Source organism: Mirounga leonina, unplaced genomic scaffold (genome assembly GCF_011800145.1).
Source record: "Mirounga leonina isolate KUSES-001 unplaced genomic scaffold, KU_Mleo_1.0 Mir_115, whole genome shotgun sequence".
Taxonomy (NCBI): domain Eukaryota; kingdom Metazoa; phylum Chordata; class Mammalia; order Carnivora; family Phocidae; genus Mirounga; species Mirounga leonina.
The window spans coordinates 86,979,314-86,992,839 of NW_023270268.1; the positions used below are offsets into that span (position 1 = coordinate 86,979,314).

Consider the following 13,526-nt stretch of genomic DNA (forward strand, 5'->3'; position numbering starts at 1 on the left):
GAAACAGTTGAACAACAGACCCGCGTTCAAAACCCAGTCTTGTGAAAGTAGTACTTGCTTCTGAAAGACAGTTGGGGGCACAATGGAAAAAAGAAAAAGATATTGCCTGTCATCTCGCCCCCAACCACATTATGGTGTACGTTTTTGGAATTGCTCTTACTCTGTTTTTCCTCAGAAGTCATGCTCGTTTCTCACGTGGTTTGTAATCACACCGCCATTATAGTATCGTATACTTTGTTTTCCACTTAATATTACACACGTTTACACATAATTTCATACTTTTTTTTTTTAAAGATTTTTTTATTTATTTTTTTGAGACAGAGAGAATGAGAGACAGAGAGCATGAGAGGGAGGAGGGTCAGAGGGAGAAGCAGACTCCCTGCCGAGCAGGGAGCCCGATGCGGGACTAATTTCATACTTTTAATGAACATCATTTCTAATGGCCAGAGAGGAGCTATCTCTGTTTATTTAACCATTCCTGAATCAGGGTATTCACGTTTTTCCGTGTGTGTCACTGCTGGTGAAAATACTGTGTGCATACTTCAGAAAACTTCTTGCAGATAGAGTCCCTTGCAGTCAAATCATTGAGTCAAAAGATGTATACTTCTTGAAGGGTTTTTTGTTTTGTTTTAAGTCACATTATTGGGGGATAAGTTACGCAGAGCAAAAGTCACCCATTTAGTCTAACGTCTTCCAGCCACGCCCACAGTGAAGATAGAGATTATTTCCCTCCCCCAGAAATGGCCCCTCCCTTTACCCTCAGCCTTTGGCAACTACCAGTTTGTTTCTGTCCCTATGTTTTGTCTTCCCGAGTATCATATGAATGGAGTTAGACTGTACATTGCCTTTCGAGTCAGGCGTTTTTCACTTAACGTAATGCTTTGGAGATTGGTCCAAGTTACATGTGTATTAGTAGTTGGTTCCTTTTTGTGCAGAACAGTATTCCATTGTATAGATGTACAACATTGTGTCTCTGTTCACCACTTGATGCACATTGTTTCTACTTTTTGATGATTATGAATAGCTGCTATAAATATTTACGTAGATGGGCACCTGGCTGGCTCTTTCCAACTCTTGATCTTGGGGTTGTGAGTTCAAGCCCCATGTTGGATGTAGAGATTCCTTAAAAATAAAATCTCAAAAAATATATATCTACATAGAAATCTTCATGTGAGCATAAGTTTTCATATCCTTTGTGTGAATACCAAAGAGGGGGATTGCTGGGTTGATGGTAAGTGTATGTATAACTATAAAAATCTGCCAAGCTGTTTCCAAAGTTGCTGGAACATTTGTATTTTCACTAACAATTATGAGAGTTCCAATTACACCACATCCTTGCCAGCACTTGGTATTATCAGGGGTAGTGTGTTTGTGATTGGAATAGCCATCTAATGGCATTCTTATTGTGGTTTTAATGTGCAGTTCTAGTGATGTTGAGGACCCTTTCTTGTGCTTATTTTCATCCCTCTCTCTTCTTTGGTGAAATGTCTGTCCAAGTCTCTATCTTTTTAATTCATTTGTCTGTTTTCTTACTGACCTATGAGAGTGCTTTATGTGTTCTGCATACAAGTTCTTTATCAGTTTTTATTTCTTTGCAAATGTTTTCTCCCAGTCCATGCCTTGTCATTTCATTTTCTTAATGTTGTCTTTCAAAGAGCAGATGTTTTTAATTTTGATGAAGTCCAGTTCATCTGTGAATCATCTAAGAAATCTCTGCCTATATGAAGGTCACAAAGGTTTTCTCCTGTTCCTTCAGAAGCTTTATTAGTCTTAGGTCTGTTAATTTTTTAATCTCTTTAGTAAGAGGTATGGGTTGAGCTTCATTTTTTTCCATATGGATGTCTAATTGTTCCAGTACCTTCTATTGAATTGACCATGTATGTGTGGGTCTATTTATCTCTCATGCTCCACCATCTATGTTTATTGGTTGTCTCCATTACTGTTGCTTTATAATAAGCCTTGACCTTAGATAATGAGTCCCTCAACTTGTTGTTTTTAGAAAATTATTTGACTAATCTCCATTATTTGCCTTTCCATATGAATTTTAGATTAAACTTACTATTTTTTCAAAAAGCCCTTCTTGGCTTTTGATTGGGATTGTCAAGTCTATAGATCTATCTGGGAAGAAATGACATCTCAGTAACATTAATACTTCTGACGCATGGAAACTAACTCTCTGTACATTTTTTTAGGTCTCTGATTTTAAGTTTCTTAATACACATTGTCAGATTAAAGGTTGTTCTACTTTCCTGTCAGGGTGTTTAGCACATTGTTGTGTCCTCGTGGATAGCAGATCCACATTTTTCCTGCAAAAAGTGCTGTTGGTTTACATTCCTCCCCCCCACTTTTTTATTTTTAGAGAGGGAGGAGGGGGGCAGAGGGAGAGTGAGAATCTTAAGCAGGCTCCACGCCCAGCACAGAGCCCAACACAGGGCTCTATCTCACAACCCTGAGATCATGACCTGAGCTCAAACCAAGAGTCAGATGTTTAACTGACTGAGCCACCCAGGCACCCCTACACTCTCTTGATTATGCTCTGTCTCCTAGGCATCCTGCCCTCCCACACTCCATGGCTTATAATATACTGCTTTATTTATTTCACAGTTTTAAACTTTTTTTTTTAAAGATTTTATTTATTTATTTGAGAGAGAGAGAGCACAAGCAGGGGAGGGGACAGAGGGAGAGGGAGAAACAGGCTCCCCGCTGAGCAGGGAGCCTGACATGGGGCTCAGTCCCAGGACCCTGGGATCATGACCTGAGCTGAAAGCAGATGCTTAACCGACTGAACCACCCATACGCCCTGCACAGTTTTAAACTCTTTATCGAAGTCTAGTGTATGTGCAGAAAACAACATAAGAGTGCATCTCCGTAAATTTTCACAAGGTGGAAATACCAGGTCAATAAACAGAACATCACCAGCAACCCAGAAGCCTCCTTGTGACCTTTGTCAGTTATTAACTCCCTCTAGTTGTGCCTCTAAGGGGAACTATTGTCTTGACTTCTAACACCACAAATTAGTTTTGTCATGGCTTAGATTTCATTGCTGTCAGAGACCTTCTAGGTTTCTTATTCTAGGTCCCCAAAATGTGCTTGGCCTCCTCTTTGTGCCTTTGCTAGTGCCAAGAACACCCACCCCACTCTTTTGCCTTCTCCTTCATTTCTTCTTCCAGCTTCCTTGAAGAGTCCTCCCTATCTTTCCAGCTCAGCTTAAGTTTCACATACTCTGGGAGGGCTTTCCCTTCTTTTCCCCTCCCGTTTCCATTGACATTGTATGTACCTTCATTAGCACCCTCATCATGAGGTGATGGGAGTTGTGTTTCCATTTGCCTGTAAGCTCTTTGGGATCTGGAATAAGCTGTTTTGTGGACCCAGTGCCTTCCATAGGGCCTGGCACACAGTAGAGATCAGCAATTATATGTTGGATGAATGTTGAGTATCGAGGAGACTGATTCCCCAAAAGGTTAAGTTCCTTCTCACAGGAGGCATCCTGCTCTCAGTCCTCATTGGCTTCTCTTCAACCCCTTTTTCTCCCTCTCATTAGTCTGCATTTTTGTGATTTATTTTTTTATTTCCATGCTGCTTTTGGAGCAAGTGAGGAAATATTACAGTTCTTTAAGGCTGTTAAATTCATCAGTATGGTGATAAGAAAGACGCTGTTGCCTTCAGCCCCTCATCTGTCTGAAGAACGACAACTCTTGTAAAGTCTGTGAATCCAGTCCCCGGCTTTCACGTTGAGTATGCACGTGTGGATAACTCTCGACGTGTTTAATACTTCATGTATTCACTATGCTACCAACATATTCGGGGACGCCCTTTCGCTATGTGTAAGAAAGTGGCCATGTCTCAGTTTCTGTTGCTCTGGATCAGGGTCCAGCTGCTAATAACGGCTGGGAGTGTTTTTGTGTAGCATCGGGGCCACAGTGGCTCAATATGAGAAACGGTCTTTCCCTCGCAATACAGACCATGTTTAGCTGTGCCTCTGACTGGAGTGGATGTATGAAGCTGGGAAGGGAGAACAGAGCAATCTGATCGACCTTAAACACTGAAGTAGCTCAGTTAATGGCTGAAGTGGTTTACACCTACCAGACTAGATGGCAGATTTTTACCAGGTCCTCCAAAGACAGATCCATTAATCACTGGAACACTCCATTCTGAGCGATTTGTGTCTCTCTCGGGGACTGAAGTGTTCCCTTACTGGTCATCTTAGATAAGGCCAGCCAGCCCGAGTACGTTGGGGGGGGTTGGGTTGAGGTGGGTTAAAGGCTTTTGTGGTGAAGGAATAATACATGCAGCTAGAAGGGGTAGCCCTCAGGTATAACTGAAAGGAGCAGGGAAGCGTATGACGGTCAGGAGGGAGGTTGCAGCCACTTGGGCCAGTATAGGCCTAGCTGTGGAGATTTGTCTCTGTGCACTTAGGCTTCCTCAGTCCAGGCTGTGTCTCTCCGGAGCTCTGTGGAATCCTTCCTGAGTGGTTTCTACGAGTGCTCCCCAGCTATGCACGTAGGGGAATGCCTCTGATTCAGACCGTGACCCGGGGAGATGGGCCAGTTCCCTGTCCAGTGTCCTGGGGTAGGCTTGGGCAGCAGTCAGAAATGCTTGGCACCCATCAAACTTCTGTCCTCAGGAGAAGATCGGCTGGCGAAAGGATGCACTGCATTTGCTAGTGTTCACTACGGACGACGTGCCCCACATCGCGCTGGATGGAAAACTGGGGGGCCTAGTACAGCCACATGATGGCCAATGCCACCTGAACGAGGCCAATGAGTACACTGTGTCCAATCAGATGGTGAGAGCCTGGGACCCCCGCCCAGCTCCCATGATCCTGCCTGTGGTCCAAGTGTTCACCTGGCCCTCTACTCGTGGACTTTCCAGTCTGTTCTGGGAATCAGGTTTCTATTCCATCTCCCCCAGCTGGGCTTCCAGAACTCCTCATTAACTTAGAACATTTCTCACAAATTTCTGTAGCTGGTTCATCTTTCTGCCATTGTGCACTTAAATGCAAGCTAGTTAAGGAAGGAGGTGACCAGGGCAGACAGGATACATCTCAGAGGGCGGAGGTGATCTTACAGGAGGGCAGGGACTGTGCTCCTGCAGAGATCAAAACTGGGACAGAAGTTATAGGGAAAAACAAGGTGAAGATAAAACTTTGTGACTTCTAGAAATGAGCTCCCGGAGGCACTGAGTTCTGTTGGTGTCAGGATTATGGCTGCAGGTGTCCTGCCCAGAATGAGAGGCCCCAAGGACCTTCCACTGTCAATAGTCTATGACCATGACCATGTCATTTAAAACAATTTATGTAAAATTTCAAACATGTATAATAATAGACCAGTGAAATGAACTCCTATATATCTGTCGCCTAGAGGCAACAATTATCAAGATCTTGTCACACTTACTGTGCAATAAAAAAAAAAAACAAAAAAAAAACTATACCCTTTTCCTTCCCAAATCCATTCTGGTGTCTGGCTAGAGAGAAGTATTTTATCTTTCTTTTTTTTTTTTTTTTTTTTTTGCTGGGCAAGCCCATTTTCTCCAGTTTCAAGCCTTACATACTATCCAAGAATAATGGAGTCTGGAAAATGGACTCATAACTATGAAACTTGATAACTGTAGAGCTGATGAGGACCTCTGTACCCATCATTAGCCCTAAAAATCCTTCAGGACATTATTAGACTGCCTCTCAGCCTCCACCCTCCCCTCCTGCTTGGCCCCCCTCCCCCACCACATCCCAGCTTTTAATCCAGAGGTCAGCAGCCTCTTCTGCCCATTCTGAGTTGTGAGCAAGACCTGTGAGGGACATCGACAGGCCCAGTTGTTGGGCTTAGGAGCAGGTAAATAGGGCAAGGAGATAGGGAGGAGAGGTCTTAGGGAAGAGAGGAAAGATAACAAACAGGTGCTGATCGTAGATGGTAGGGTATGGTGGCTGGACTCTGGGGGGCCTCTCCTCTTTGCCCCATCCCTACTGGAAGGATAGAGGAGGCACACAGTTCAGGTGTGGGAATCTCCTACTCATCATATCTCCATTCTGGCTTGGGAGGGGGTGGAGGGAATGCATCTAGTTTGGGAGGTGCCAAAGGGTCCTTTCCTGGAGATCTCTGCATATTTCTCCAGTTTGAAGCTGCAGATGGGGCTTGGTTATTAAGGGTGGCCAGGGGAAGATGTTTTTCCCAGCAAGTGATGAGTTCCTGAGTGTATGTTGGAGCTGGGGGCTGCTATCTCAGCCTATTAGAAATGTTACAGCCTTGACCTTTTTTTGCCTTGGCCCTAGGACTATCCATCCCTTGCCTTGCTTGGAGAGAAATTGGCAGAGAACAACATCAACCTCATCTTTGCAGTGACAAAAAGCCATTATATGCTCTACAAGGTATGCCTGGAGGGAATGAGGGAGGCTGGTGGCCTGATTCTGGGGCCCATGATGACCCCAAGGTGAATAGGAGATTAGAATGTGGGGAGGTGGGGTGAGGAATGTTAACAGCCTTGCTCTATGTGGGAGGAGATCCAAAGGAGGGGTGGAATATAGCCCTGTCTTGATCCAATGGGAAATAATAGTATTGAAGAAGCTATTAGCCTTCCCCTAGCAGTGCATGCCTTTATAAGCAATGTAAACATATGGTGTCTAGTCTGATCCTGAGAAAAACTTTGGAAATAGTATGAGGTCCCATTTTTCAGGTGATGAAATGGATATCCAATGTAATAGGGAAGAACAATATAAAATAAAAGCATACAGGAAGAAAATTCAGGCATCGAAGCAGGCTACATTACTCACTCCAGTATTCGGAGTTTTATGCCTTCCTCAAAGAGTAGAGCAGACCAGGGGCTTAGTCTGAGACAGGAATTCCCAAAGAAAGCAACAGATGTCTTGAATGAATAGAGCAGTCTGTGTATGAATCTATTCTGTCTAAGAGACTTTTCCCGGGTCAGCCTCTGGACCGTCATTATAAGCTCCCCTCGTGAATGTGTTCTTTCTCACAACCACAGGCAAGTCACATTTTGAACCAGAAGTCTCCTAGTTGCTCAGGGAGTGTTCATGTAAGCTAGATGTAAAACCCAACTCCCCTCTGACTTCCTTTGCCTTGAGAAGTTATGAGAACTGAATCAGCAATACCTCCCCAGCCCTGCCCACCCCTCAGACTGCCAGCCCCTGTCCCCTCTCCAGACTGTTCTTAAATATCCACAGAAGAACCTCTGACTGTGGTTTTCTCTTGCTTCTGCCTGAGATGATCACTGATAAAATGCCACTTCCATCTACTTGAGCTCTTTCTCTTCTTCTAGTCCGAATCAATTTTAGAAGATGAAAACAAGGGAAGAGGATGGTTTTTCTTGTTTTGTGCAGTGGAAGATAGCAGGACAAAACCTGTCCGTTTACAAGGAACATTTCTAGAAGGATCGATTGCACAGACTAGACTGGGCATGCTTCCAGACACTTCAAGACAGAAGTGATCCACTGTGGCCTAAGCCGTGCTTGCTCAGAACCAAGGACACCTTGCTCAGGGAGTCGGCCCATGCGGTCCAGGACAGGCTGAGGGCAGTGGGAGTTTCTAGAGGTCTCTGGCACTTTAATACGTGACCTACTCAGGCGTTAGGACAAATGAAAGAGGAAAGGCAACAACTTCAAGGCTGCCTGCTGTGCCACGGGATTTCACCCCGAGATACCCAGCTGTCCCTGGGAAACCACCATTCACATCTCAGTTCCCTATTCAGGGAAGAGGCCATAGCTGAGACTCTTGGAAAAGCTTCCCCTTTTGCTCCTGCTGAAGATATTGAGGGCGTCCTTGAGCTGAACTTGGGAATACAGATCTATGTAGACTTGAGAAAAGATGGCAGGAATATCGAGACTATGTTGCCCGTAGAGGAGGATGGAATTTCAGAGAGTTGTCTGTTGCATGTCAGAGGGGAGAAGTCTCCTGGAAGGAGCAGGACATTCTACTTCAGGAGCAGGTCTTGCCAGGCGCTGTGCACTCAGACCTTCAGAGGTCGGTATCTCACAGCCTGCTGTAGCAGCTCCGTTCCCCAGAGCCGGTTCTTCTCGCTTCGCCTGGTGGTGTCTCCTCCAGTTTATGGTGTGAGAGAATGTGGTGCTGCAGGGTCCTTACTGGTCTAGCTCAGGAGAGCAGTCAGTATAGAAGGGCAAAAGTGGCTTACATTTCTTCTTCCTTTCTTTTTCTTTTCAAGAATTTCACAGCCCTGATACCTGGAACAACAGTGGAGATTTTACATGGAGACTCCAAAAATATCATTCAGCTGATAATCAATGCGTACAATGTAAGTCAGCAGTTTCTTCCCCACTGCCACCTCCACCCCACCCTCTCCCGCCAAGGCCCCAGGAGCTGATGTGCGTGCAGGTGGGCCGTGAATTATGCTGGTGTGTGTGGCTCTGCTTTCTTTGCCTGTCTCTCTCTCTCTTTTTTTTAAAGATCTTATTTATTTATTTGAGAGAGAGAGAGAGAGCAGGAGCTGGGGGAGGGGCAGAGGGAGAAGCAGACTCCCCGCCGAGCAGGGAGCCCGATGCGGGGCTGGATCCCAGGACCCTGGGATCATGACCTGAGCCAAAGGCAAACACTTAATCAACTGAGCCACCCAGGCACCCCTTTGTTGCCTGTCTCTTGAGTTTGATGCCTTCCTCCTTCACTCAGGTTTGGGGTGGAGAAGGCCATCCGACTTGATGCATCCTCTCCCCTTGCCTCTGCCCTCTTGACTCTCATCAAGAGTTGAACCCAGTGATCAGCAAATGGCTCAGTCAGACTCAGGCCAGTGGCCCCTGGACATGCTTGGGTTCTGACTTCATGATAGCCTGGGCCCATTGGAGCACCATGCTTGGGTGGGCACGGGTTCTCTGCACCTGCCCTGTTGCCAAGGTGATCCTGCCTGTGTGTTGGCAGGAAGTGAGAAGCATGCACGCTGACCTCGCCTCCCAGTGGGCAAGACAGTCAACATGCCCCAGGCCTTAGAGCTCCACATCAAGCTGCAGACTAAAATGGAATATAAGGATCCGAGAAGAAGCAAAAGGTCTTTTGCCTGCCCACTTAGGTCTGATTGTAATCAGGGCCTTTCAGAGGGAGGCTGTGAGGGCCTCGTGAGTTCTCTGCTCTGTAACTTGTCACACTGACTGGGCTCTCTGTGAGTAGTAAGTGGGGCACTCCCAGACGTGCTTTAGCTGTCCCTTCCTCAGGCCGAGCCCAGCTCCATGATTCCCAAACCTCTCTCCTTCCTATCCTCCTTTCCCTCAGTTCTGTGGACCCGTGAAGTACTTGATTCAGACCTACTTTTCTTAGGAGAACGGCAAGCCCAGTGTCTTGTGCTGGCAAGTTCGTACCCTCAGCCCTCCCCTCCCTGCTAAGCCCCACTAGGGTTGCAGCTTTCAGTGTCCACCCAGCCCCTCGTGGGGCCAGGTAATTCCCAAATTGGAATTCAGAGTGCATCTTCCTGTTAAAACAAAGTTATGCATAAAGTAAATATACTTTAAGTAGCACTGTTAGTCCTAAACTTACGTAGAAAGACATTTGTGGGCTAACCTCTGGGAACCTCATTATCCACTGTTGGCACCACACGTGTGGTAGAAAAACCATCTTACTTTCCCAACCATGACTGATACACAAATGAGTATTTGGAGCTCTGCCTCTCCAGTGTTGACTTTGTCAACCTACTGATGCAGTCCTGTTTTGAGTTATAAAATACTGCTCAGCTGACCAGGAACCAGAGGTAATGTCCTTGCCACTGGGGGACCCCAGAGCCCTCACTTGGTCTCCTGGAGGTTGAGCGTCCAGGCAGTGAGGATTTGTGGATAGTTTTCTGTCCTCTAACCGCCCCCACCTTCTAGTGCAGTTAAAGGTCCTCTTCTTCTCACAAATGCTCCAATCCCTGCTCACTCCTGGAACTTCCTATTGAGAGAAACCAAAGACTTCCTTCCCCATCTCTTACCCCATTCCCCACATACTGACATCCTCTTTTCTGTTCTCTGATTTTTAAGCCTTCACTGGACCCAGCAGGCCAGGGTTTCCGGGTTCACCTTACCTTTGGTGGTTTTCACATTTCCACGTTGGGTGGAAACATAACCTACCGAGAGAGTGTCTTAGAAGAGTGTGTGTGTGAGGGAGGGGGCCCAGGCCTGCTAATGTCGCCCCCTTTCTGAGGGCCACTCCTTACTGTGAACCTCTTTGACCTCAAGCTCTGGACACTGGACTAGAGGGGTCAGAGTAAGAGAACCCCCTGGTGCTGCACTTCCCATCCCTCTGGGGGTGCAGGGGCTGAGAGACCCCTGGGTAAGGAAAGGAGAGGGGCTGCTGTTGGACCTTTTGTCACTGTGGGGTGTGTGTGCATGCATGGGTGCGTGTGTGTGTATGTGTGTGTGTGTGACCATAGTTTGCCTTTTGCCAGGCCAGGGCCTTTGGAAAAGAAATGGCTGAAGAATAAGCCCATCTTGGGCTCTAGGGTGGGGTGAGGATCTCTCCTAGGTTTCTGGGGAGGAGCCCCTTCCCCAGCATTTCTATCCTTAGGTAGCTCCTGAGTTCAGATCCTGTTGGGAGGCTGGCTGACCTACCTTGGGGGCTCCCCCGAGAGCACTTCCTGCTGAAGGCCTAGGCTCTCTGCTCCCATGGCTTTAATCAAGGAGGGCATAATGACCGGCTGGGTGGGAAAATGGTGCTTTGTGGGGCTGAGTGGTTCTACACTCTGACATTTATGTGTGGGACCGCTGAAAACCAGGGAGCACAAGGCATTATTGTTGGTTCCCTGTGTGGGAGCTCGTAAATGCCTTTCTCTGAGATATGTTGCAGTGGCCCTGAGCAGGTTTAATACATCTAAATTCATTTTCTTAATGAAAATCCGGGGACCTGGGGAACATGCTCTGTGTGGAGGTTAGGAGAGGAACGGAGAGCCCTGTTGGCTGCTGAGGAGTTGGGGTCTGGATGAGTAGAGAAAATGATCTTCTCCAGGCAGGAGCTGCATTTCACCTGTGATGAACTCTAAGAGTCCAGGACCATAGCTTAACTCTGAGCTCAGCTGGCTCCTATGAAAGAACGTGTTAGGAAATGAGACATACAACTTATGAATGAACATTTGAAACTCAACTCTTAACATGGCTGATTCTGGAATGCTATCCACAGTGACTATTCAAATTCAGTGGAACTATTTTAAAGGAGTATTATTGAGATCGTGAACAAAATAAACTGCACAGATATAAAGTGTAAAATCTGACAAGTTTTGACACGGGTGCACATTTTTGAAACCATCACCGCCACCAAGATACTGAACATGTGTATCCGCTCAAAGAGTTGGGATCATTGGGAATTCCCTACTCCTGCCCCCTCCCTTCAGTGGGGATTTTATTTTATTTTATTTATTTATTTATTTATTTATAAAAGATTTTTATTTATTTATTTGAGAGAGAGAATGAGAGAGAGAGAGCATGAGAGGGGTGAGGGTCAGAGGGAGAAGCAGACTCCCCGCTGAGCAGGGAGCCCGATGCGGGACTCGATCCAGGGACTCCAGGATCATGACCTGAGCTGAAGGCAGTTGCTTAACCAACTGAGCCACCCAGGCGCCCAAAGTTATTGTCCTGTTTTTTTTTTTTTTTTAAAGATTTTATTTATTTATTTGAGACAGAGAGAATGAGAGAGACAGAGAGCACATGAGAGGGGGGAGGGTCAGAGGGAGAAGCAGACTCCCTGCCGAGCAGGGAGCCCGATGCGGGACTCCAGGATCATGACCTGAGCCGAAGGCAGTCGCTCAACCAACTGAGCCACCCAGGCGCCCCAGTGGGGATTTTAAAGATACTAACTACACAAATGTGAGACAGCTAGGTATCTGGAGACCAGTCTAGTTGGTGGAAGCCGCGTTGGTGCCTGTTGGTGCTCAGCATTGACTAGTTCCTGTTTCACAGGTCCCGGTCATTTCTGACAGACTCCAAGGCCGGGGCTGGGCCTCGAGGGCGTGTGTGTGTCCCTTAAGTGCACTTAGCTCTGGTTTTCCTTTCACCTGCTCCTCTCCCTGGCCTGGGTCTGAGCCCAGCTGTGACCGGACTGTTTGCTTTTCTCTGTGTTACCTTACCGTCTCGGTGTTTAGTGGTGGATTCCATGTGAGTCATGCAGCAGATGACTAAGTTTGGGTGTTGACTCTGACCTCCCCTAGAGAGCTGGCCAACCATCTGCGGGGACATTCTGAGGAGATTTTGGTTGAAGCACATGTAACAGATGAAACAGCTGTGGGATTTAGCCAGGCTGAGGAGGGAGCAAGATGGGAAGGGTATGTTTAAATCCATGTCTTGCAGACTCGAGTCTGTTGTAGACAGCTTTCATAGTGTGAAATCTTCAACTCTGGGCTTTGATTTACGTATTTTTGCTTGCTGTGCCAAATTCTTCGTTGTGAGAGATCACCAAGTCCTCCCAAGAGGGTTTAGCAATGTGGAGTTTGGCTGTGCTGTCGGTGCTGGGGAGAGGTTCTCTTCCAGAGCCCAGAGGGAGGCTCTGGGTGCACACACACAACACCAGCATTACGGCACATTGAGAAAGGGGAATAGGGCTCAGAATCACGGGGGCGCTCTTTTCAAATTGGGGAAGAACAGAAGGAGCTGGAAACTGCTAGCCTGGCATGTGGAGGGTAGTAGGAGAGGCTTTGGTAGATGTGTCTCCTAGCGGAGCACGTGTTCCTCTTTTCGTTGTTGCCATCCAGTCTGCGCCCACCCACTCCACAGCTGGCCTGACTTAAAGCAACTGTAGATGTGACCTAGCCTGCTTGAGGATGTTAATAGCCTTTAAACTTCTGACATCCTTGACATTGTCTCCTTGTCCTAGGATGAGGAGTAAGAAACATCTTCAGGGGCAGATCTGGTAGGAGTTAAGTGAATTTCAGGAGTCATATGTAAGTCTTCATGCATAAGAACTGCATTGCCTGTAGCTTTGATCCTCTACTATATTTTATGTTCCATTCCATGTATTCATTCATTTGTTCAGCAAATATATACCAATGGCCTAATGTATGGCAGACATCATCTGTATCTTGGGGAAAAAAAAAAACAAACAGTAAACAGAACACAGTCCTGCCCTCTGGGATCCCGTAGTCTTTTACAGGAGATAGACCCTTATGACCAGAATGCAACCTGACCATCGGTACGTTCTAAGGTCGGAACACTGCAGGGAGAAGGCCTGGTTCTGTCCTGCCTGCTTTCAGCAGCTGAATGACCCTGGATGATACCTTTTCTTTGGCCTCAGTTCCCACTTCCATAAACTGACAGGTTTGAACTGAATAATCTCCACAATTCCTATCCCCTGCCCCCAACATCTTAAAGAGTTTCTGATTCCTATGGGGAGTAGGAATAACACAAACTTCAGATCACAACACAAGGCTTTGGGGTCTTACAGCCAGAATGAAACACAGATTTGATTTCTACCCATTACAGTTACCAGTTCATTCAATAGGAGTCCCAGTCCCCAGTGCTCTTTCTCCCCCATTAATGCTTCCAGGTGGAAGCTCCAGCAGATCTTCATGGGGAGGGAGCACTAGTGTTTCCTCCCAATGTCTTGTTGCCAAGCCAC

The 13,526-nt window shown here is 46.6% G+C and overlaps 1 protein-coding gene across 3 annotated transcripts in view; it reads left to right on the forward strand.

Annotated features, from left to right (window-relative positions):
• Window positions 1-13,526, forward strand: part of ITGB5 (integrin subunit beta 5) — a 114,678-nt gene that overhangs the window by 57,076 nt on the left and 44,076 nt on the right. For all 3 annotated transcript variants that reach the window (XR_004678241.1, XM_034999987.1, XM_034999988.1), the window contains exons 6-8: window positions 4,625-4,786; window positions 6,266-6,361; window positions 8,170-8,259. Coding sequence is in view for 2 of the 3 variants with exons in the window: in XM_034999987.1 (XP_034855878.1) it covers window positions 4,625-4,786; window positions 6,266-6,361; window positions 8,170-8,259 (348 nt within the window). In the remaining variant the exon portion in view is untranslated. The remainder of the gene's footprint in view (window positions 1-4,624; window positions 4,787-6,265; window positions 6,362-8,169; window positions 8,260-13,526) is intronic.